At 58.4% G+C, this 21820-nt stretch overlaps 3 protein-coding genes across 5 annotated transcripts in view; all 3 read left to right on the top strand.

Annotated features, from left to right (window-relative positions):
- AKT2 (AKT serine/threonine kinase 2) overlaps positions 1-8003 on the top strand; it is a 51028-nt gene extending 43025 nt beyond the window's left edge. For all 3 annotated transcript variants that reach the window (XM_030297270.1, XM_030297269.1, XM_030297271.1), the window contains 8 exons: positions 501-566; positions 1573-1641; positions 2461-2583; positions 4020-4148; positions 4375-4589; positions 5066-5153; positions 5256-5358; positions 6370-8003. In XM_030297270.1, coding sequence (XP_030153130.1) covers positions 501-566; positions 1573-1641; positions 2461-2583; positions 4020-4148; positions 4375-4589; positions 5066-5153; positions 5256-5358; positions 6370-6449 — 873 coding nt within the window. In that variant the 3' untranslated portion in view covers positions 6450-8003. The remainder of the gene's footprint in view (positions 1-500; positions 567-1572; positions 1642-2460; positions 2584-4019; positions 4149-4374; positions 4590-5065; positions 5154-5255; positions 5359-6369) is intronic.
- A 5190-nt stretch (positions 8004-13193) lies between these two features.
- CCNP (cyclin P) lies at positions 13194-17023 on the top strand (the record flags this gene model as incomplete). The annotated part of the gene is made up of 6 exons (XM_030297342.1): positions 13194-13310; positions 14767-14856; positions 14939-15094; positions 15626-15784; positions 15860-16011; positions 16858-17023. Coding segments are annotated over 6 exons (840 nt in total), but the record flags the coding sequence as incomplete, so codon positions are not given.
- A 2415-nt stretch (positions 17024-19438) lies between these two features.
- Positions 19439-21687, top strand: TTC9B (tetratricopeptide repeat domain 9B). Its single transcript, XM_030297274.1, has 3 exons — positions 19439-19853; positions 20402-20584; positions 21465-21687. Exons 1-3 carry the CDS (start codon positions 19439-19441, stop codon positions 21590-21592), a joined length of 726 nt encoding a protein of 241 aa, XP_030153134.1. The 3' UTR covers positions 21593-21687.
- The last annotated feature ends 133 nt before the right edge of the window (positions 21688-21820 follow it).

The following is a 21820-nucleotide window of genomic DNA, read 5'->3' as shown; positions in this document are numbered from 1 at the left end:
CTGGGAGGGGCCTGAGAATCTGCATTTCCCCAAGTTCCTAGGCGACAGGCTGCCAGCCGCTATGGGGACCACACATTGCCGCGGGTGGAATCCTGATTAGATCCACTTCCCTTTTTCAGCAAGAACATTTATATGTGGGGATTCCCACTGCCTGTGGCATCACCTCAGGAGTCTTACAATGCCTGCTTGTCCCTCCTTAGGGGTGTTAATTTTAACATTGGCAGTCTGTCACCTCCTTCATAAAGTCCCCAGCGACTTCTCACCTCATAGCTTTGAGATTGAGCCACTGATTGATTGGCTTTGTCTGGGGCCATCGTTTCCTTGTGGCCAGAGGATGGTAACATTCCACTCCCGCCATGCCATTCGGTGTGTGCTTAGGACTAGAACTGCATTTCACCAAAGCATTGCTCCCCCCTCCCTTAGGTTGGGCCAGGGGTCGGGGGGGGGGGAGTGCAGGTGTGGTGTTGCCCCCCAGCCCCTCACACAGCCTCTGTCTGCAGGATGAAGTTGCCCACACGGTCACCGAGAGCCGGGTCCTCCAGAACACCAGGCACCCATTCCTCACTGTGAGTGGTACTTCCCTCTCAGGCGGGGCCTGGCCTCTGCGTGCGCCATGTGGGAAAAGAGCCCAACCCTGCCGCCATGAAGCACGGACTTCGTGTCAGCCAGGTGGCCAGGGCTGGGTGTTGTTGCGCTCCCCCAAATGACCCGAATCAAACCCCGGGGGTGGCACCTTCTTCACAGATGGTGGCTTCGTGGCTTCAGCCAACTGATGATACCACATTACAAGATGGTTCCGGGAGAGCATGGCTACTCTATGAGTTAGAGGCATTTAGCCCAGCTGGTCGAAGTGGGAACGTTATTTTTTTGTTTCTGTTTTTAAATGTAATTCTAGAAGGACATGAATTCTGGTGCTGCTTGTCAGCTTAGTCTGAGGAGACGCCTTTTTGGGCTACAGGCTCCCATCAAGGCCAGCAGCCATCAGCTAAATGGATCACGTATAGGATGGCTTATGGGATGGGTCACTTCTTTAGCTCAGCTGTTGTCCAGTGTCCTAGTAAACCATGACACTGTTCATACTTTTACAAGGTACTTTGATGTAGAAGACAGAGAATAGTTAGACTTGTCATGAGCAGAGGGGTCACTCGGGGTTCTCTAAGGAACTTTCTGTTGGGCTTCTTAGAGCATAGTTTGAGAACTGCCGTTTACTGGCACATCATTTGTCCATCCTGTCTTTGGGGTTGGCTCCCAAGCCACTGCCTGCTTCCAGTCAGCAGACCTACAACCTGACTGTGGAGAAGAGGGGTAAAATGGCCCTGGTTGCTCAGAACTGGGTATCTCCCTGGCCGCACCTCTCAGAAGCTTAGCTGAAGGCTGAGGACAGCCTCCTTCAGCCCAGTAACCGTTTCCCTGCCCTCAGAGCCACAAGCTCGCTCACACACCCCAAAAGGGGAAGCTGATGTTTGAGCCCCGGCTGCCAGGGTGGGGAGCGTGCCTGCAGAGTCCGCAGAGAGCCTGCCTTCTTCCCACTCCCACCCTGGCCGCCTTCCTGCCCCCCACCCCCCTCCCTAGGCACTGAAGTATGCCTTCCAGACCCACGACCGCCTGTGCTTCGTGATGGAATACGCCAACGGTGGTGAGGTGAGCATAGCCCGCATCAGTGTTCCCACATCTCCTTCCCAGGTATCGTGGGAGGCAGAGGGCAATTGTAGAGGGGGCGGAGGGGGCCTGGCTGGATGTCCCCTCATTCTCGAGGCAGGCGTCACCATCTCCATTTCGCAGGCGAGGAAACTAAAGCTCAGGTTAAGCGGCTTGGCCCAAGTTCACACAGCTAGTGAGTCAGTGGGCAGGGGGCACGCGCAGGCCCAGAGAGGCCTGGAGAGGCTGTGGGAAGGGGGGCGGCCAAACGGCAAAGGGCGTCCTTAACGGCTGCCAAGAAAGTGTGTGCGGGGCAGGGCCTGCCAGCGCTCCGCCTTCCCCCGTGTTCTGACAGGAAGAGTCCGCCACTCGTTGTGACCGGGTTGCTCAGGCCTGGGCTGCCACCTGCCCCTCAGCCCCCGCACCCTGCTTTCTGCGTGTGGCGTCACTCACCGGCTCCACATTGTTGGCTTCATCTGTCCCACTGGTCCGCAGCTTATTGTCACTTGCTCATGACTTGTGTTCCTGTGCTTTCTTGCTGTACCCCCCTCCCTCCCTCATCTGTCCCCTCATGCTGTCCCCACTTAACTCTCCCCTTGGCATCTCCTGGCTGTCCTTCGTTCTTCATGCCTCACTCCGTTTACTCACGTGAGTTTTTCCCTGCTCACTGTCTCTCGCTTGGTTCTTCTTGCCGTCACTTGCAGGTTCATGGAGTAGGTGTCACCGTGTCACTGGGCTCGGTGTCGGGGGCCAAGGGGCAGGGTCCTATTTCTTGCTCCTCGGGGCCAATATCTGACTTTTTGCTCCTTCCTCCGCTGGCAGCTGTTTTTCCACCTGTCCCGGGAACGAGTCTTCACGGAGGAGCGAGCCCGCTTCTATGGTGCAGAGATCGTCTCTGCCCTTGAGTATTTGCATTCGCGGGACGTGGTGTACCGCGACATCAAGGTGAGTGTGCGGTTGCCTCCTGGCCTGTGGCACCTGTGGAGCTCGTGCCGGGGAGGCCAGGCCTGTGCCCTCAGGCCCACACTTCCCCCTCCAGGGAGGCTCTGACTTGCGGGTGTTCCCGAGTCCACTCACCCTCTGGCCTAGGCCCCGGCTGGCTGTCCCACACTAAGGTCCCGCAGGCCTCTCTGAGCCTCTGGTGGACACACTCCTCTGTGCGGGGAATGGGGAGGGGTGGGGGGTGGAGGTAATATCAGTACAAGCATCGCAGGAGATAGTTTGGCCGAATCCACCAAAGCCGAGTGGACACGTCCCTGTGAGCCAGCCGTTTTGCCCCACGGTGGGAACCGAGCACGGATGCGCGCACACTGCCGGCAGCGCTGTTCATGCTCGCCCCGAGCTGGAAGCCAGCCGGGTGTCCGCTGTCAGAGAACGGCTAGAATGCACTGCGGTGGTGCCCCGCGGCCGGGCTTTGCACAGCAGTCACTGAGTGAACCGCAGCCCTGCAGCCGTGCCAAGCTCACAGGCTCACGTTGAGGGGAAGCCAGGACAGACTGTACAAACCTGTTATTTTTTTTATTTTTTTATCATTTTTTCTACATTTATTTATTATTGAGAGACAGAGAGACACAGAGCATGAGCAGGGGTGGGGCAGAGAGAGGGGGAGACACAGAATCCGAAGCAGGCTCCAGGCTCCGAGCCGTCGACACAGAGCCCGACGCGGGGCTCGAACTCACGGACCGCGAGATCATGACCTGAGCCGAAGTCGGACGCTTAACCGACTGAGCCACCCGGGAGCCCCAGATCTGTGTTGTTTAAACATACAGTGCGTACGTAGGTGGGGAAACTAAAGAAAAGCAAAGGAGTAAAGTTCTTCCTCAGCTGAGGGGATGGTTAATAACAGGCAAGGGGCCCCTAGAGGGTTCTAGGGGTCTTGGTAACATTCTCCCTTAGCCTGGTAGAGGTTACACAGAAGCCCACTAAATTGTCCATTTGTGTTAAGTTTGGTTAAAAGTCGAGGAAGAGGGGCGCCTGGCTGGCTCAGTCGGTAGAACATGTGACTCTTGATCTTGGGGTGGTGGGTTTAAGCCCCACATTGGGTGTGGAGCCTACTTAAAAGAAGTGGAGGAAGAAAGCTGCCGTTGCTCAGAGAGTTGGACGCTGCAGCCCACGCTGTGGGGAGCCGGTGGGCAGAGCCCGGCTCCCATCTCTCTGCCTGGCTTTTTTCCAGCTGCCCTTGGGGGCTGGCCTCCCTCTGAGCCTCACGGGCTTGACTTTGTGCTAGGGGTGTGCCCGGTGCCCGGCCTGGAGCCCCTGGCACGACAGCTCCCACCCCAGGCCACAGCTCTCCGCGGGAATGGCCAGGGCGTGTGGGGTTCAGGAGCGGTGGTGGGAAACCCTGGGAAGACGCGTCCCTGATACGTTGACTTTTCCTACAGCTGGAAAACCTCATGCTGGACAAAGATGGCCACATCAAGATCACTGACTTCGGACTGTGCAAAGAGGGCATCAGTGACGGGGCTACCATGAAAACCTTCTGTGGGACGCCCGAGTACCTGGCACCCGAGGTGCCTGAGGCTGGAGGTCCCGGGGGCGTGCGAGGCCAAGGGAGGAGAGGCCCTCGGACCCGTGTGGTTTCCCCAGCGCAGACCCTGTGAGGGCCGTGCTGCGATTCCTTAGATGGCCCTCCGTGGCCACAGGCAGCGCCATGTCCCTCCGTGGGTCCCTCTCAGCCCCGCTGCCCGGCAGGCGTGTGCCCGGCCCCTCACCGCCCCTCCCCGCTCACCTGCTCAGGTGCTGGAGGACAACGACTACGGCCGCGCGGTGGACTGGTGGGGGCTGGGCGTGGTCATGTACGAGATGATGTGCGGCCGCCTGCCCTTCTACAACCAGGACCACGAGCGCCTCTTCGAGCTCATCCTCATGGAGGAGATCCGTTTCCCACGCACACTGAGCCCTGAGGCCAAGTCCCTGCTTGCTGGGCTGCTTAAGAAGGACCCCAAGCAGAGGTGAGGGCTGGAGTCTGTCCCGCCCGGCCCAGTGCTACCTGTTGCGCTGTCCCCTCGCTCGGAGGGGGCCAAGTCCACAGGCGCACGCCTGTGTGTCATCCCCACGGCGCCTCCACTAGTCCCCGCAGCTTGGGCCCTGGGGGGGACTCGCTTGGGGCCAGGCCGTCCTTCGCGCCCTGCCCGCACTGCCTCATTCTTTGGGCGTGCTGAGGGTCACGGCAGCCCTGAGCCTGGCCGAGGGTGGCCGAGGCCACCCTCTCGGCTCCTGTTCTGGACTCGGAGTCCTGGGTCGGGATCCCCCGGGGCTGTGACCCAGGGCTGAGAGCCCCTTCCCTGAGCCATGGTTTCCTCCTGTGTGGAATGGTGGTCTGTGGCCAGGACAGAATCACTAGAGGTCGCTCAGGGCCTGCGCTGAAGGCCCGTCTCCCAGAAGCCGCTGGCCCGGGAGGCGGGTACTCATGGCCATCTCTGCCCAGGCTCGGCGGGGGGCCCAGCGATGCCAGGGAGGTCATGGAGCACAGGTTCTTCCTCAGCGTCAACTGGCAGGACGTGGTGCAGAAGAAGGTGAGCCCCACGCCCACCCGTTCCTGCAGTGCCCCTCGAGGGTGATCTTGGCCAAGGCCTCCCATCCCCTGGGTCCTGAGTCTGGGTTCCTTTCCTCCGCAGCTCCTGCCACCCTTCAAACCTCAGGTCACCTCTGAGGTTGACACAAGGTACTTTGACGATGAGTTCACCGCCCAGTCCATTACAATCACACCCCCGGACCGCTGTGAGTGTCTGAGGCCCTCCCGCCGTGGGCCTGGCTGGGTATGGAGGGGTGGGGTCTGCCCTTGACCCAGTTCCGGGGAGGAAGCTCATAGGCCCCCTCCCCATGTCTGGGCAGTTTGCCAGCGGTTGGCTCGAAGGGCTTTTGGCTGTTGGTCTGTGCACCTTTACACCCAGTGAGGGTCGCCAGGAGCCATTGGCCACGGCACATTCCAGAGCTCAGCGGGGAGGGGTCTGGGCAGGAGACACAGGAAGTTGTCACTGCTGGGATGGCACATTCATAATTGTCTTCCCAAATTGCCCACGTCTCTGGGGCTGGATTGGTTCGTTGATTCTCACCCACCCAGTGCTGGGGACAGCAGTGACTGAGATGGCCCTGGGCCCTGCCTTGAGGGAGCTTCAGGCCTGGTGGGGTGACAGCCCAGAGTGGTCAGGTCGAGGGTATAGAAGCCCAGGGACTGGGGAAACCCAGAGGAAATGCCTGACCTGGCCTGCGAGTCAGCGGGGGGCTTCCTGGGGGGTGGGGGGGGCCGGGCAGCTGAGCCAAGTTCCCGGCGGAAGGAATGGCACTCGGGAATGAGAGTCCAGGATGGAGTGTTGCAGAAGCTGGGGTCGAGGGGGTATGGGGCCAGAGTAAGAGGATCTTGGGGGCCGTTGGAAGGAGTGGGAACTTGCTTCATGGGGAGCGACGGAGAGGTTTTGTGCAGGAGGGGGACAGGGTTGCCTCCGGGCCCTCCGAAGCCCCCCTCTGGCTGTGCGTGGGGGCTGGTCGGCGGGGGCGGCAGCGGGACGGGGGCGGCAGCGGGGCGGGGGCCAAGGGTCTAGGCTAGACCAGAGTGTGGCGCCGGAGGGGAGGGTCTCACCGATGGCCCACCGGCTGGGGGTTCCCGCCACCTGCACCCCTTCCTGAGGCTGGGCCCCCGTGGCCCCCTTGCCCGCTCCCGGGGGTGTGGTCGGGGTGCCGGGCCATCTGCAGGCCCGTTCTCCCCGATCCACCTCCCACTGCCCCCCACAGATGACAGCCTGGGCTCCCTCGAACTGGACCAGCGGACCCACTTCCCCCAGTTCTCCTACTCAGCCAGCATCCGCGAGTGAGCAGAGCCGTCTGCTGCCACCACCGCCGCGGGACACGCACGGCTGCCATCACCGCCCGGGGGCTTTTCTCTTGTTTTTAAACTTTTTATTTTTGCCTTTTTTGTTTGCATCCCCATCTCTCACCTGCTCACCCCCATTTCCAGTTTTTTCTTCAGCCCTCTGCCAAACTCACCTCAGCGGTCCCAGCGGCCCTGCCTCCAGGATCCTGTCCTGTCCTCACCTCTGTGCTCAGACCAGGCTTTGGGAGACTCTCCGCTGGAGGGATTCCGCTTTTTAATCAACACGAGCCCCAGGGAGGGGCGAAGCGTGGGGCTGTGGGTCCTGCCTGAATTTCTGGCCAGACGCCTGCAGGCAGTCTGCCTCTGTCAGAGGTCGCCTTCTCGTGGGACACCTCAGGGGACACCTTGTGGGACATGATGCCCCGCGGACAGTGCCCCGGTGCTGCCTTCCGTGCCCTGCTTGTTAGGCTCAGAGCGGCCTGGCTCGGGCAGCCCAGCCCCTCATCCCACAGGGGCAGAAAAGCAATAATGTCTAGGGACAGGCTGGGGCCTTTGGAAGGTGCGGGATTGGGGGTCCAGGGCTCCCTCGTGTGGTTGGGGGATGGGCACTGCCTCCTTGCCCCGCCTTCCCCAGCCTCCCAAGCTGCTCTCCTGACCCTGTGGATGAGGCAGGAGGAACATTTGGGGACTGGCCTCCCCGCCACCCAGTCCTGTGCCTTACCAGGGCTTCCTTCCAGCTGGCCTTAACTCCCGCTGCACCCCGGGCCCAGCCCCAGCTCTTTCCAAGGATGGGGGCTGGGATCACCCCCTTCTTTCCGCCTGGGGCGGAGGGGTGCCAGCCCCGGCTGTTACACATCTCGCACCAAGACAGTATTGGGCCCCATGGACTGGGGTCGAAGAGGGGGTGGGGTGGGGGGGGTCTCTGGTACGTACTGGGGTGGGGGCCTCTGAGAAGGGGAGGCTCCAGGGCCCCTTTCTACCCCCCCGCCTCTGGGCCCCACGTTCTGCAGCCTTAAGGTGAACATGTGTCAGTGCTGTGGGCACGGGGGTACGTGCCTCGGCCTATGTGTGTTTGTGGATGTCCCTCTGCATCCCGGACGTGGATGCACGTGGGCGCGTGCGTGCATGTGTGTTGGGTATGTGTGCGTGAGGGCAAGCGTGTCTTGGCCTTGAGTGTGTGGTGTGTGTGGGCTTGGGCCCTGTCCCCGGGCCTGAGCATTTCATCCCCTGAGGGAGGGGTGCTGGCCCAGCAGGAGGACCACACCTGGGATCCATTTGCTGCCCGCTCTCCCTCCCATCCCCCCCCACCACCCAACATCTCTCGGTGTGTGGAATTTAGTTGTGGTTTTGATCTCCCTGCCCCACCTCCTGTACTAGGTAGTTCCGAGAGAGACATCCTAGGGTGGGGTGAGGGTTGGTTTGGGTGGGTGGGGGGTCTTTTTCCTTTCTGTGTGCGTATGTCCTTTATCTGACAATTCTCTGTCCTCCCCACTGGCCTTCCCCCTTCCTCCCATTTGTACGGTACAAGCAATAAAGACACTCGTTTCAGACCGGGGCCCACCGCCCTGGGCCGTTACTTGCCTGCGGAGCCCGGCCCCACTGACCTGCCCCTAGGACCCGTCTGCCGTGCCGGGGCCTGGCCATCTGGAGCTGTGTCCCCTCGGGCGGCAGGGCGCGGGCGGGTGGCTGGGCCTCCGTGTGGGTGCCGCTGTGGGTGGGAGCCGCTGAGGACTTTGGGAAGCTGCCCGGGCCTGGGCTGTGACTCCGGCGGGCAGAGGCCATTCCCGGTCTTCAGAAGCTGCCTGGGCTAAAAAGGGGGGCGGGGGGTGGGGGCATGGGGGGGTGGTTGGCTGGCTCTGAAAGGGGAGGGCGTGCGAGGCGCCCCTGAGCCCTGGGAGTGCAGGTGTGGGAGTGGATGCCCTTCACGTGACCCTGGAGTCCCAGGGCTGGGCATCGCATGCAGTCCCCTTCTCCCCATTTATGCCAAACCAGGGAGCCTCGAGGCCCCCCAATTCCAACACAGAATCCTTGGCGTATGCATGGGAGTCGAGGTGGACGCCTCTGGTTTGGTCACAGCCCTCTCCCAGCTCTGGGACCCTCTGAGAGCTTGTCCCCTTTACCTTGTGGTTCCCGAGCTTGAACCGCCCTTCCCGCACCTTGGGACCAGGGCTGCCCTGGCACAGATGAATTTGGTGTCCGATTTCGCCAGGCGTTAGGGCTGCTTCGCACGCGTGGAGTCCTTGAGATCTTGAGTGAGGGCAGCAGAGAAAAGTCAGGGCCAGTTTAGACTCGGGAAGGCGTGGCCATTTCTTACTTCACGTGGACTTTATTATTTATTTAATTACAAAAGCATGTGCTGGTGGTCATAAGACCAGCAGCAGTAGAAGCTTCTAAAGGAGAGCCTTCTACTTTTCCCTCCAGTCAAGGCCCCGGAGGCAGCCGGTGCCAGTTCCTTCTCTCGTCATCTCCCCGCCCCACTCCAAGGAAATCCTGAGCCTACCTCAGTCCGATAGATCGCCTCGCAGTCCCTGGTCCCTGGTCCCCGGCTCTGGGCCCACAGGCTTGCGAACACTTCCCTCGGGCGAACATAGATTCCCCAGATGTAGTGGTGCTTCCTTCTGTAGAACTTTTTCCCAAAGGGAGTTTCAGGTGGAAGAGTTTTAATAAAATTTTACCAATTGGAAAATTTTAATTTTGAGTGGATTACTTTGTCTTGTGTCATGTATGTGTGTGAGAGTGAATAATGCAAGCAACACCGAAGTACGAGGAAGGAAAAGTGAAAATCCACGCAGATCGCAGGCCCTGCATGCCCTTCGTGGTGTTCTCGTTGGCACCATAAAAAGGCCCTTTCCCTTTGGTGTTGTGTTGTCCCAGTGAATAATGCCAAGTCCCCGGGCTACACCTGCCACGTTTTCCCAACGCTCCTGCCGACACATGTATGTTACTAGGGTGGGCTGGTCTCTGGTGAAATGAGAGCCTCCCTCTGCATTTTGGGGACCTTGCTTCATGAGGCTCCTCTCACGAGGCAGGTATGCCTCACCCGATCCAGACCCCCCTAGTTGACAATTTACTCGGTCTCCAGATGTTTTGCTGCTACTGACAGTGCTGTAATAAACCTTAAGGATCCATCTTTCTGGCGCTTTTGTGGCCCACACTCCAGGGTGGCTGTATTTTAACACGTGTCCGATAATTTTCCGGAAAATGTGTGGTGATTTACAGATTTTTAACTTTATTTTGTAAGTAACTGCAGGCTCATAGAAGAACACTTTCAGAAATAGTACTAAAATGATTCTAGGCCTGGGGCGCCTCATAGTGCCCCAAAGTAAGGGCTTGCTCAAACCCCAGAAAAGCAGGGGCGCCCGGGTGGCTCAGTCGGTTAAGCGTCTGACTCTTTCTTGGTTTTGGCTCAGGTCGTGACTTCAAAGTTCGTGAGTTCGAGCCCCAAATCGGGCTCTGGGCTGACAGCGAGGAGCCTGCTTGGAATTCTCTCTCCCTCTGTCTCTGCCCCTCCCCCCCTCACGCTGTCTCTGTCTCTCTCAAATAAATAAATAAACTTAAAAAACCTGCAAAGCAGAGCCTTACTGATAGGGGTATGTGAAGGCATACAGGAGTGGATGGACAGTGCTCCCACTGGGCAAAGTTGAAAGTACTTCGAGCAACAAAAATAGCACAGTCCTGGGTTACACCCAGAGTCACAATAAACAAGTTGGCATGGAGATAAATGGTAAATGGTGCACACAGACACGTGTACAGAATTCCAGGTCATTTCTGTAGAATTTCTGTAAGTACCGTGCCTTCAAGGAGGGGGAGCATAGCCCCCTATTCCTTATGTGTGGGCTGCAAAGTGACTTCCTTCCGAAGTGGATGGTATAGAAAGGGGGGGGGGAGCAACTTCTCAGTGGAGAAACCTGACAAACACTGTATCAGCCAGGTGATCAAGGTCAGCATCAACAGGGTATCTCATGTTGGCAGGAAGTGCTCTTGATGAGGATGTATCCCTATTGGTTCATGGTTGTGACAAACGTACCACACTAAGATGTTGAGGGAAAACTAGGTGTGGGCTGTTAAGGGGAACTCTTCTATCTTTGCAACTTCCCATAAATGTACTTCAAAATTTTATTTATTTATGGGGTGCCTGGGTGTCTCAGTTGTTGAGCGTCTGACTTCAGCTCAGGTCATGATCTCACAGTTGGTGGGTTCGAGCCGTGCATCAGGCTCTGTGCTGATGGCTCAGAGCCTGGAGCCTGCTTGGAATTTTGTGTCTCCCTCTTTCTCTTCCCAGCTCATGCACTCTCTCTCTCTCTCTCTCTCTCTCTGTCAAAAATAAACATTAAAAAAAAAAAAAGTACAGGGGCACCTGGGTGGCTCAGTTGGTTAAGTGTCTGACTTTTTTTTTTTTTTTAATGTTTTTAATTTTGAAAGAGAGAGAGAGGGCATGGGCGGGGGAGGAGCAGAGAGAGAGGGAGACCGAATCCGAAGGAGGCTCCAGGCTCTGAGCTGTCAGCACAGGGCCCGACACAGGGCTTGAACTCACGAGCTGTGAGATCATGATCTGAGCTGAAGTCGGATGCTTAACCGACTGAGCCACCCAGGTGCCCCCAAGTGTCTGACTCTTGATCTCAGCTCAGGTCTTGCTAGATCTCAAGTATTGAGAGTTCAGACCCTGTGTTGGGCTCCCACACTGGACATGAAGCCTACTCAAAAAAAAAAAAAAAAAAAAAGTGCAAGGAATTGTCATCTACCCTTCATGCAGGTTCCTGTGACATTTTATGATTATTCCCTCCTTCTTCCCCTTCATATTTACATATCCGCCCTAAAACAAGAACATTCTCTTACATGACCACAGTTCAATTATCAAGGTCAGGAAGTTAATATTGAAACAACGCTCTTCTCTCAGATCTTTATCAGATTTGACCAGTGGTCACAGCAAAATAAAAATGACCTGGCTAACGACTGCCATGTTGCATTCAGTTGCGGGGGCACTTTACAGAATGTCCCCCACTGAGAGTTTGTTGCCCGATGTTTCCTCACGGTTCTATTCAAGCTACCTTTGACAGGGATTTTCAGAAATGATGTGCCCTTCTCGGTGCACCTTCTCGAGAGGCACATGAGATTCTGTCCCATGACTGAAGGTGGGGTCTGTCACATCTCTCTGCTGTAAAGTTACTACATGCCCTTTGTAGTTAGTGTCTTGCGTAGAGATACTCTGAAGATGTAAATACCTAGATTTTGTCCAAGTGTTCAGGCAAAGGGAACGACACGCACAAAGGCCCTGGGGCAGGCGGGTGCCTGGTGTGTTTGGGGAACACGAAGAGGCCGGGGGGGGGGGGTGCGTCAAAGGGAATAGAGGGGGATGGGGAAGGAAACGAGGTTAGAGAGGTAACAGTGGGCCGAAGGGGTCTTGTGGCCAAGGTATGGAGTTTGGGTTTTATTGTAAGTCTGACAGGAAGCTGTTAGTTCCGCATCTCACAATCCTCTCTCTGCTCATTTTTCCAGGCTTTCTGCCCTTCCGGTGCCTGAAAATAGCAATCCCTTCCCTGCCTCAGTGCCTTTGCTCATGCTGTTTCCACCACTTGGAATATTCCGGTCCTCCACGCACCCCACCTTTGCATTCCCGGCTCGTCTTTCGGGTTTCACTCCAACATCACCTCATCAGGTCCTTGCAAGCCACTGTTTGTAAATTATATCCAGCCTGTTCACTTACTCATCCAACAACTATTTCTTGAGGACCTGCCACGCGCCAAACCCTGTTCTAGGCACTGGGAGTACAGCAATCAAAACAAAACAAAACAGAAGGCAAGCCTTACACTCATGGGGTTCACATCCTAGTCAGGAGAGAGTAACTAAGATGAGGCGGTAAGTGCTCACGAGAGAACAAGTGTGAAGAACGGAGATAGGAAATTCTCACAGAGGAGGTAACATCTGAGTAAACACCTTAAATGAGGGATCTGAGGGAAGCGCATTTCAGGCAAGGGGAACAGCGAGTGCGAAGGTGCTGGGGTAGGAGCGTGCCTCCTGTGGGTGAGAACGAGCCAGGAGGCGGGTGTGGCAGGAGACATGAGGGGGGTGGGGAGGTTGGGAGACGAGCTCCAAGGTGGGTGGGGCTGGTGGGGAGGATAATATAGGACCTCATGGACTTTCCCATTGAGATGGGAGACACGGTGGAGTTGTGAACAGAGTCAGGGTGGGATCTGACTTGGGCGTGCACCGGATCCCTTCTGGCTGAATGGGGGTGACAGACTACAGGGGATGGGGACCGGGGAGCAGCGAGGAGGTGGCTGCGCCAGCCCAGACTGACCACTTACACGTTTGGAAACAATCCCTACTTTGCAGCTGAGGAAAGGGAGGCTCGGAGGGGCTGTTCCCGATCACATAGTTAGTAGCAGGAAGAGGATTTGACTCCAGCTGCCCGACCTTAGGTTTGGAGGGGCGTTCGCCATTGCCTCCGCACCTGCCCGGGTGCTCGGCACGCATGCGTGCAGGCACGTTTAAAGCGCCCGCCACAGGTCCTCAGCTCCAGCGGGAAGAGGTGGGCGCTGGGCTCAGATCTCGACGCCAGCCTGGAGGATGCTGGTGAGAGGCAGCAGTTAGGGTCCCCCCCCCCCCCCCCCCCGGCCTGTCTCCAGGGCGGGCGCTGACTCCAGACCCCTCCTCTCTCCTGCAGGGTCCGGCTGCCTCGCCCGACCCTGAGCCTCCGAGCGTCCCGGTCCCCGACAGCATCCGCGAGGGCGCGAGCGTGTCTCCAGGACGCCAGGCGCGGCCCCCGGGGCCCTGCGTGCCGCCCGGGCTGGCGGAGGCGCTGAGCGCGCTGGGACTGGCGGGAGAGCGCGAGTACGTTGGGGACATCTTCGCCGAAGTCATGGTGAGCGCGGCCCGGACGGCAGCAGAGGGGTGCGGGTTTGACGAGGCTCAGGCTGGCCCACTCCACGAGCCTTCCGGAACGCCCGGCGGCCTGCAGCCCCTCCTTTGCTAGTGCACAGCCCCTCCCACGTGTCTCTGACATGTATTCGCTTACAAACACTTAGCGGTTTCTTACCAAATGTTTTTGAGCATATTCCCGGCCCTGGGGATGCTGTCATGAACAACATAGTCTGCTGTCATTGTGGACAGCCAAGCCGATGTAGGCAGTCATTGCAGAAAGGCCCCCCGAGACCAAAGTGCAGGCTCGGTAAGTCCGCAGATACCTGTGCAAGATAGGCACTGTCGGGAGAAACACCGCAGGGATGAATTTATTCAAGAAGCATCTCGTGAGTTGTCTCTCCCCAGCCAGGGACTCTTTTAGGAACTGAGATACAGCTGTGATCCAGAGAGAAATCCCTGCCCTTGTGGTGCCAGCAGCCTAGGGAGGCAAACAGACAAAACACACAAGGAAAAAGCAGGTTATCTCCAGACTGAAAATACCGAGAGGGAGTGCAATGGGTGTAGGGAGAATTCTGTGTAGGAAAGCTGAGCTGAGGTTTGAAGGGCTGAGGAATCGACAATGCAGGGAGCTGGGGAAGGATCGTGCAAATGCCCTGGGGTGGGAATGAGCTTGGCATAGTCTAGGGCTAGAGAAGGCTGATGTAGCTGGAGTGTGGGTTGTGAGGGGAGACAAGGGAAGAGGTTGGCAGTGTTGGCACTGGGGGGAGGGGGGTCAGAGGCGGGGGGGGGGGCAGTGCCTGAGAATCAGAGAGCAGTTAGGGTTTTCTCCTGAGGGTCCTGGCAGCCATGAAAGGGTTTTAAGCTGGGGAGTTCCTTGGCCAGTTTTGTATTTTTTTTTTTCAACGTTTACTTATTTTTGGGACAGAGAGAGACAGAGCATGAACGGGGGAGGGGCAGAGAGAGAGGGAGACACAGAACCGGAAACAGGCTCCAGGCTCCGAGCCATCAGCCCAGAGCCTGACGCGGGGCTCGAACTCACGGACCGTGAGATCGTGACCTGGCTGAAGTCGGACCCTTAACCGACTGCGCCACCCAGGCGCCCCCAGTTTTGTATTTTAGAAAGACCCTTGGGGGGGAGGATCTGAGAATGAGTGGAGGGCTGGTGACCACTAGTGGTCTGGAAACCCCGGGGTTGATGCTTAGGAGGACCCGTGGCCATGAGGGCTACAGACTGGAGAGGTGGATAGGGAGGCGTCCGGAACAAAGTCCAAGGCTCTAACGGGGACAAGGAATAGAGGCACATTTGGAGAAGACTGGAGGCCGGTTTCGGGGGTGGGCGGCGGGGCACTCACGCTTCCTCCAGTCGGTGCGAGGCGGCTGCTGCACTTAGGGCTGGAGCTCAGGCGAGAAGCCGAAGCACAGGTGTGGAGAGTGAGGCTGTCCCTGCCCAACCCCAGGTGTGCCACGCGCTGCCCCGGAGGGCCCTGCCCCGCGCTGTGACCCCGGACATGCGCGCGCTCGTGGTGGACTGGCTGATCCAGGTGCACGTACGTATCCGGGAGGGGGCAGGGCTGGCCCGGGCCGGCGTCGCAGCCTAGATCCCCGGGGGTCACTCACGCCCCTCCCCAGGAGTACCTGGGCCTGGCGGGGGACACGCTCTACCTGGCGGTGCACCTGCTCGATTCCTACCTGCGCGCCGGCAGAGTGCGCCTCCATCGCCTGCAGCTGCTGGGCGTGGCCTGCCTGTTCGTGGCCTGCAAAATGGAGGAATGCGTGCTTCCCGAGGTACTTCCGGAGTGGGGCTTGGGAGGGTGGAAGCCTCTCTCGCCTCGTCACAGATGAAACACCTACCGTGTGCCGAGCTAGCGCTTTACTCACTCTTGGAATCCCGGCATATCTGTATGAGGTCAGGGCTACCACGGTGTCCCTTTACCGGAGGAGGAGACTGAGGCCCAGGGAAGGACATTTTGCCCCAAACAGGTGGGATTTGGAGTCAGTCTTGAACAGTCGTTGTGGCCCTTGAGTAGTTCGAGCCGGTGCCTTATCAGAGCTGCCTGGTGAAGTAGAGAGGACTATTTCCGTTTTATAGACGAGGAAACGGAGCCTCAGCTTCAGTGATGTCCTTGTCACACAGTAAGCCTCGAACCCAGGTCTGATTCTGAAGCCTGTGCTCTCCATGGCTTCCAGACAACAAATCAATGGCCCCACGTTACAGACTAGGAAATCGAGGTCCAGAACGGAGACTGAAGCGCTGCAGGGCAGGGGTCCAAGACTCCCCCACGTCTTCTCCCCCCCTCCAACCCCCCCAACCCGCAGTGTGCCTCCCTCTGCCTCCTGGGCGCTGGCTCCTTCTCGAGGGCCGAGCTCCTGCGCGCAGAGCGCCGCATCCTGAGCCGCTTGGATTTCCGGCTGCACCACCCGGGCCCGCTACTCTGCCTCGGGCTCCTCGCCGCGCTGGCCGGGAGCAGCCCCCAGGTGCGGGGCAAGGGGGGCAGGGGCGTGGCTTGTACGGGGTAGGGGCGTGGCCTCATCTCCCCGGGGCTTTGGCAGGTGACGCTCTTTGCCACCTATTTTCTGGAGCTGTCTCTGCTGGAGGCCGAGGCAGCGGGATGGGAGCCGGGTCGGCGCGCAGCTGCGGCGCTGAGCCTGGCGCATCGCTTGCTCGACGGGGCGGGCTCCGGCCTGGAGCCGGCGCTTTACAGGTATGGCTCCAGGGACCTACATTCCTGGTCGGTCTTTATTTTTTTAGTTAAAAAAAAAATTTTTTTTAATGTTTATTTTTTGAGAGAGAGACAGAATGCGAGTGGGTTGGGTCAGAGAGAGAGAGGGAGGCACAGAATCCGAAACAGGCTCCAGGCTCCAAGCTGCCAGCACAGACCCTGACGCGGCGCTCAAACTCACAAGCTGACCTGATCATGACCTGAGCTGAAGTCGGACGCTCAGCCGACCGAGGCACCCAGGCGCCCCTTCCCGGTCACAGTCTTTACCGTCTCAGAGAATGAGAGACCTTGGAGCCAGGGGAGGGGGTGCACCCAGACTTGATTTTTCTGGATGTGAGAAAATGGTATGCCTGTCTAGTCTGGGGGTGTCCGAGAATGAGGTGTTTGTCTAGATTTGGGGACTCTTAACCTTGCCCCAGGGTGGAAGATAGAGCATCTTCCTGGCCTCGGAAGATCCTAACTGCGTCCCAAGGTTGAGAATGAGAGGTTGGCCAACCTCGAGTCCCCCAGCTGCCCCTCTGGCCGCAAATCGGGTGTCCAGAGGGGCGCCCCCACCTCTCTATTAACCATTTAACTGGATGCCAGGGTGAGTCCTCTTTTCGCCCAGCCCGTCCCTCTACCCCCCACCCTCCGGGGTAGAGCTGGATGTCTGTCCACCTTCAGCCCCCCTCCTCTCCACTGGCCTCGTCCTGCGGGGGAGAATCGGGGGTCTGCCCGTCCTCGGCGCCCTTCAGGCCAACCTCCCGAGACCCCCTGATTGGTCCGAGGACAGGTCGTCTTCACCGCTGCCCCTACCCCCGCCTCAGTTTCTCCGTCTCCCCGCCGCAGCCCCGCGGAGCTGCGCCCGCTCGAGCCGTGCATGGCCCGCGCCGCGCTCCGAGGCCCCGCGCCCGGCCGCGCAGCCACCTTCCTCAAGTACGCGCGGCCCCAGCTCCAGGGCACCAGCCTCGCCGCCGCCCGCTTGCTCCGCCGCCCCCAGCCCGGGCCTCCCTGAGTCTGGACACCCCATCAAAAAAAGACTCTCCTTGTTTATCCTTCTCCCAGTTCAATAAAAGAGGTTTGTTTTTTTTTTTTATTCTGAGCGCTCTCTGTCCTCGTTGGTCGAATTCGACCCCTCTCTCGCTTTTGATTGGTCACTTTCCGGGCCTCTCATTTTTCTGATTGGATGTTCTTTACCAAGTCTCTTAATGGCGGCTGGGAGATACGAGGCGAATTCTGGACCTCTCCGCCAGGGGGCACTGGCGGCCTTCCGCAAGCGCGGCTCCGCGACCTAAAACTAGCATCCCAAGCGTAACCGCCTACTGGAGATAAATGGACAGAGACGCTGCAATCTGAATGGCTCTTGGTCTCAGGCTGAGAAGAAACTGGGAGGGATGGGGGCTGTGGGAAGCTGAGAACACCTGCCCCAGCCATAAGGAATGCTACCTCGACGTTGCCAGATTTTCAGATTTTGTTCAAGTGTAGCTAAACATCTACGGTTCCATAAGTATCTCTACGTTTATAAGTTAGCAACAAATTCACTATTTTTTAGTGGTTGGACAAGCCCAACACATCGCATAATATGCTGGCCTGTGAGAGTCATCACTCTGGGGTAGTATGGGTCTTTGATAGCAAGTGTTCTATAAACAGGATCTGATTTACTTAACCCCTGAAGTGCCACAGTGTCAATGGGTATATTTATAGCACTGGCCTCATAGAGGTGTGATGAGAATGTGAGTTAATAAGTACATAGAACTTTAGGACAGTGCCTGACGGTAGGTGTTATGGAAATTGTTAGCACTACATCCTAGCAGGACTGTGAGCTAGGTATGCTTGTCCCTTGTTTCTGCCGAGCCCCTGGCACCTAGCTATTTAGTAGTTGCTCAGAAAATATTTAAGTGCTGAGTTCAGGTTTGGACCTATAGGGTGGGACCTGCCATGTGGCCTCCAGAAAGAGGATGTGCGGTGGCAGGGTGAGGGGAGAATGGAAATATAAGCTTGGTGCTTGGAGCTGAGGCCCAAACCAGGGTCTTGCAGGTGTGGGGGAGGGTGGGAATATATACAGTACCCGAAATTATTCATTCACTCATTCATTCAACAAGTATACGTGGGTGCTGACTCGGGGCCAGGCTCTTGACTGAGCCAGCCAGGTGCCCCTGGGGCCAGGCTGTTAAGATCATACACCTCACAGTCTCATGGGTGCTAAGAAACAGGGGTTGTTAATTGCCCATTCCTGTGCCAGGCCCTGCGCCAAGTGCTTTACCTACATAACATAATTCAGTCCCTACAACTACTCTGAAATACACTCACGTAGTATCCCCAGGTCACACAGGAGGAAGGCAGGGTGGAGGAGGATCAAGGAGCTTGGCCAAGGTCCCACCACCAAGTGAGCAGCTAAGGAGAGTGGAAGATCAACCATCCCGCTCACCTGTTCACCCTGTTTTTCTCTCAAAAGCCTCTCACATGCTTCCTTCTCTGTGCATTATTGTGCCGCTCACTCCGGGCTGTCCCTTGTCTGCTTTCCCACTGTGTCTCCTCCCCAGACAGTGAACTCAGGACAAGAAGCAGATCTCTTTGGTTCGTAGAGTGATCCCCTCCTCCAGGAAGCCTTCACTCACCGCCTCAGTCTAGGGCAGGCACCTCCTCTGGACCCTGACAACCTGTTGTGTCTCCCCCATCCAGGGCTCGACCCCCCTGCCTGTGTCTCCCTATCCCACCCTGGCCACTTTGTCTGAGCTTCCCAGGTGAGCCCACTCTGGGCTGTCACTGTCGGGTCACTGGTCTGTCTCCCCACGGACTAGGGGCTCAGAGAGAGTAGGGTCCAAGGCTCTCTCAGTAGCTGCTCTTTCCCGGCATCACCCAGACCAGAACTGGTCACAGAAAATATATCAGTGAGTATTTGTTGCATAGATGAACAAATGGGTTTCCAAGCTGCTATCATTGTCTTATGTTACTGACGAGGATATAGAGTCCCGGTAATTTGGGTGATGTGTCCAGGTGCTACAACTAGTGAGAAAATAAGCAGGGAATTGACTCTGGGCAGCCTGAGTCCATAACCTGTGTTCTTATCCAAATATGGGAAATGACTAGGGGTCTGAAAACCAGCTTTCCAACGAGGTTGATCTCTTCCTGCTCTTTCCCCAAGACTTGTCTTTTCCTTCTAGAAAGCTTTGGGAGCTTTGGGCATGGGGGAGGAGAGCAGGCAGGAGGGTGGGAGGTAAGGGGAGTGGGAACAAGGGAGAGGCCGGCTGAAGAACTAGGGCTGGGGCTGATTTGGAGGATAGAATGGGAAAGTCCTGAGGGGGTTCTCTAGACCCATAGGGGGCAGGCGGAGTCGACTGCCGGAGGTGCGGGGGCGGAGAAAGGGTGGGGACCGGCCCCGCGGGGGGCGATGCGGTAGCTGCAGCGGCGGCCGCAGGAGTTTCCCACAATGCAGCGCGGCGCGCTGTCCCCGGTGCTGATGCTCAGCGCTGCCCCGGAGCCTCCGCCGCGCCCGCCTCCCGCCCTCTCCCCGCCGGGCCCGGGCCCCCGCCATGGCTCGGCTCGGCCCAGCCCTGCCCCAGAGCCGTCGGGAGGCCTGGGCGCGGCGCTCGACAGCAGCCTGCGGGCCGCCGTGGCGTTCAAGGCGGAGGGCCAGCGCTGCTACCGAGAGAAGAAGTTCCGGGAAGCCATCGGCAAGTATCACCGGGCACTGCTGCAGCTGAAGGCGGCGCAGGGAGCCCGCCCTGGAGGTCTGCCCGCCCCCGCCCCCGGGCCCGCCAGCAGCCCGGGGCCAGCCCGCCTCAGCGAGGAGCAGCGGCGCCTGGTGGAGAACACGGAGGTGGAATGTTATGACTCTCTCACGGGTACGGGGCCGTCGGGGGACGCATACGGGAGAGGAGTAGGGAGTGACGGGCAATCATGAAGCCTTGAGCGGGGGACTGGAGGCTTGAATGAAACAGACCTGGGGTCTGTGAAGGGAGACCCCAGAATTTATCAAGGAGAGGGGTTGGGGACGTAGGGGAACACAGGGATGGAAGGGCTGGGAGGCAAGAAATGGGCTCTGGGCTGTCACCTGCGAACCTCAGATGAGAAAATCTTACCCTGGATTACCGATTCAAGGCCCCACCCCTCACCTGAGATTGTGTTTAGTACTCTCCCCTGCAGAAACTTCCCAGCTAATTGCCCGGGAGCGCTTGTCTGTTTTCGCGCCCTCTAGCGGCGGCGCAGAACGATTCTATCCCAATTGGTCAGAAGATTGGCGGCCCCGGTGGCCTGAGCAGTCCCTCAGGCCCGGCTCAGCCAAGGGAAAGGGCTGGGGCTTCCTGCAGCCTGAAGGCCAGGCTCCTAGCAGTCAGATGAGCTCTGGGGGTGCCGTCAGGCTCTGTGAGCACCGGTTCCGGTGTCCCCGCAGCCTGCCTGCTGCAGTCGGAGCTGGTGAACTATGAGCGGGTGCGCGAGTACTGTCTCAAGGTCCTGGAGAAGCAGCAGGGCAACTTCAAGGCCACCTACCGCGCTGGCATTGCCTTCTACCACCTGGGCGACTATGCACGCGCGCTGCGCTACCTGCAGGAGGCCCGCAGCCGGGAGCCCACAGGTGAGGGTGGACAAAGCAGGGAAAGGGGCTGGAGCAGAGGAAACAAGGGAACAAGGGAGGATCAGAGCCGAGCTGCTTCAAGGGAGTGCTGTGCCTCCTCCCCAGCATTCACCTCTCCATCCACCTACTCCTTACCCACCCACGCAGGCGCTCACCCCCCATTCACTCACCCATGTTCCTCTGACATCCACCCAACCACCTCCCATCGGTTCAGTCACTGACTCATCCTCAGCCTCCCACTCACCTACTCAGCCACTCCCTATCCACTCACCCCCCACTCATTCATCGGCTCACGAACCCAACTCACTCACCTCTTCACCCGGGCGCTTCACCCACCCGCTACTTGTTGAGCACTCGCAGGGAGGCAGACCCCAGGGTGGGCAATGACAAGACGTTTGCAGGGGCGGGGGTGGGAGGGGCAGGTTTGGCCCAGTTGGAGGCTTGTTGCTTGCCCTCTGGGACATCACAGGGTGCACGTGTGTGTGTGTGTGGGGGGGGGGGGCGCGGTGCAGAGACAATAGTCTCGTATTGAGAGCCAATGAAAAGGGCGCACAACAGGTACAGGACACAGGGCTGTGGGGGCAGAGGCAAGACTGGTTTTCCTGGTGAGAGGTTTAGAGAGAACAGGCTTCTTGCAGATGTTACGGGAGGCTGGCGGGGGCGGGGAGGGAGTACGACAGAAGTCTGTGAGCAGAGGCATTCCTGGCAGAGGGCACAGCAAAAGAAATGCCCCCGTTCTGCCTGTTGTGGCTGGGGTTTTGGGGTGAAGGCTTTGGCAACAGTAGCTGTGCTTGGGGGTGGAGGGCACTGAAGGCTGGGGACCATGAGGTGCGAGCTGCCCCAGGACACCCAGTTGATGCCGTGCCCGCCTCCCCTGCAGACACCAATGTCCTGCGCTACATCCAGCTGACCCAGCTGAAGATGAACCGTCGCAGCCTCCAGCGGGAAGACAGTGGGGCCGGGGCTGGGGCCGGGGCGGGGCCAGGGAATCGGGATGTCATAGGCTAAGGCCAACCTGGGGACTGTCGCTACCCCCACTCCCACCTCACCATGTAACTTCCCCTGACTCACGTGTTTGCTGGTAAAGCACTTGTCACTGGTGACTGTAGCCTCTGTGTGGTGTCTTGTGGGGACGGGGAGGCAGAGAGGGAATGTGCACCTGGGCTTCACCCCCTGGACCCCAGAAACCCAGAGGCTCAGGGAGGAAGTGTGGGATGGGGGGGGGGATCCTAGTGG

The sequence above is a fragment of the Lynx canadensis genome, chromosome E2, assembly GCF_007474595.2.
Source record: "Lynx canadensis isolate LIC74 chromosome E2, mLynCan4.pri.v2, whole genome shotgun sequence".
NCBI classification, from domain to species: domain Eukaryota; kingdom Metazoa; phylum Chordata; class Mammalia; order Carnivora; family Felidae; genus Lynx; species Lynx canadensis.
The sequence above is the reverse complement of the archived record's forward strand: the minus strand, read 5'-3'. Positions and strand labels throughout refer to the sequence as shown.

Excerpts from the sequence above, each read along its gene's own strand:
- TTC9B (XM_030297274.1), top strand. The coding sequence starts at position 19,439 with ATGCAGCGCGGCGCGCTGTCCCCGGTGCTGATGCTCAGCGCTGCCCCG. Across the intron at positions 19,854-20,401 it reads ATGTTATGACTCTCTCACGG|CCTGCCTGCTGCAGTCGGAG; the intron begins GTACGGGGCCGT and ends GTGTCCCCGCAG. Across the intron at positions 20,585-21,464 it reads CCGCAGCCGGGAGCCCACAG|ACACCAATGTCCTGCGCTAC; the intron begins GTGAGGGTGGAC and ends CCTCCCCTGCAG.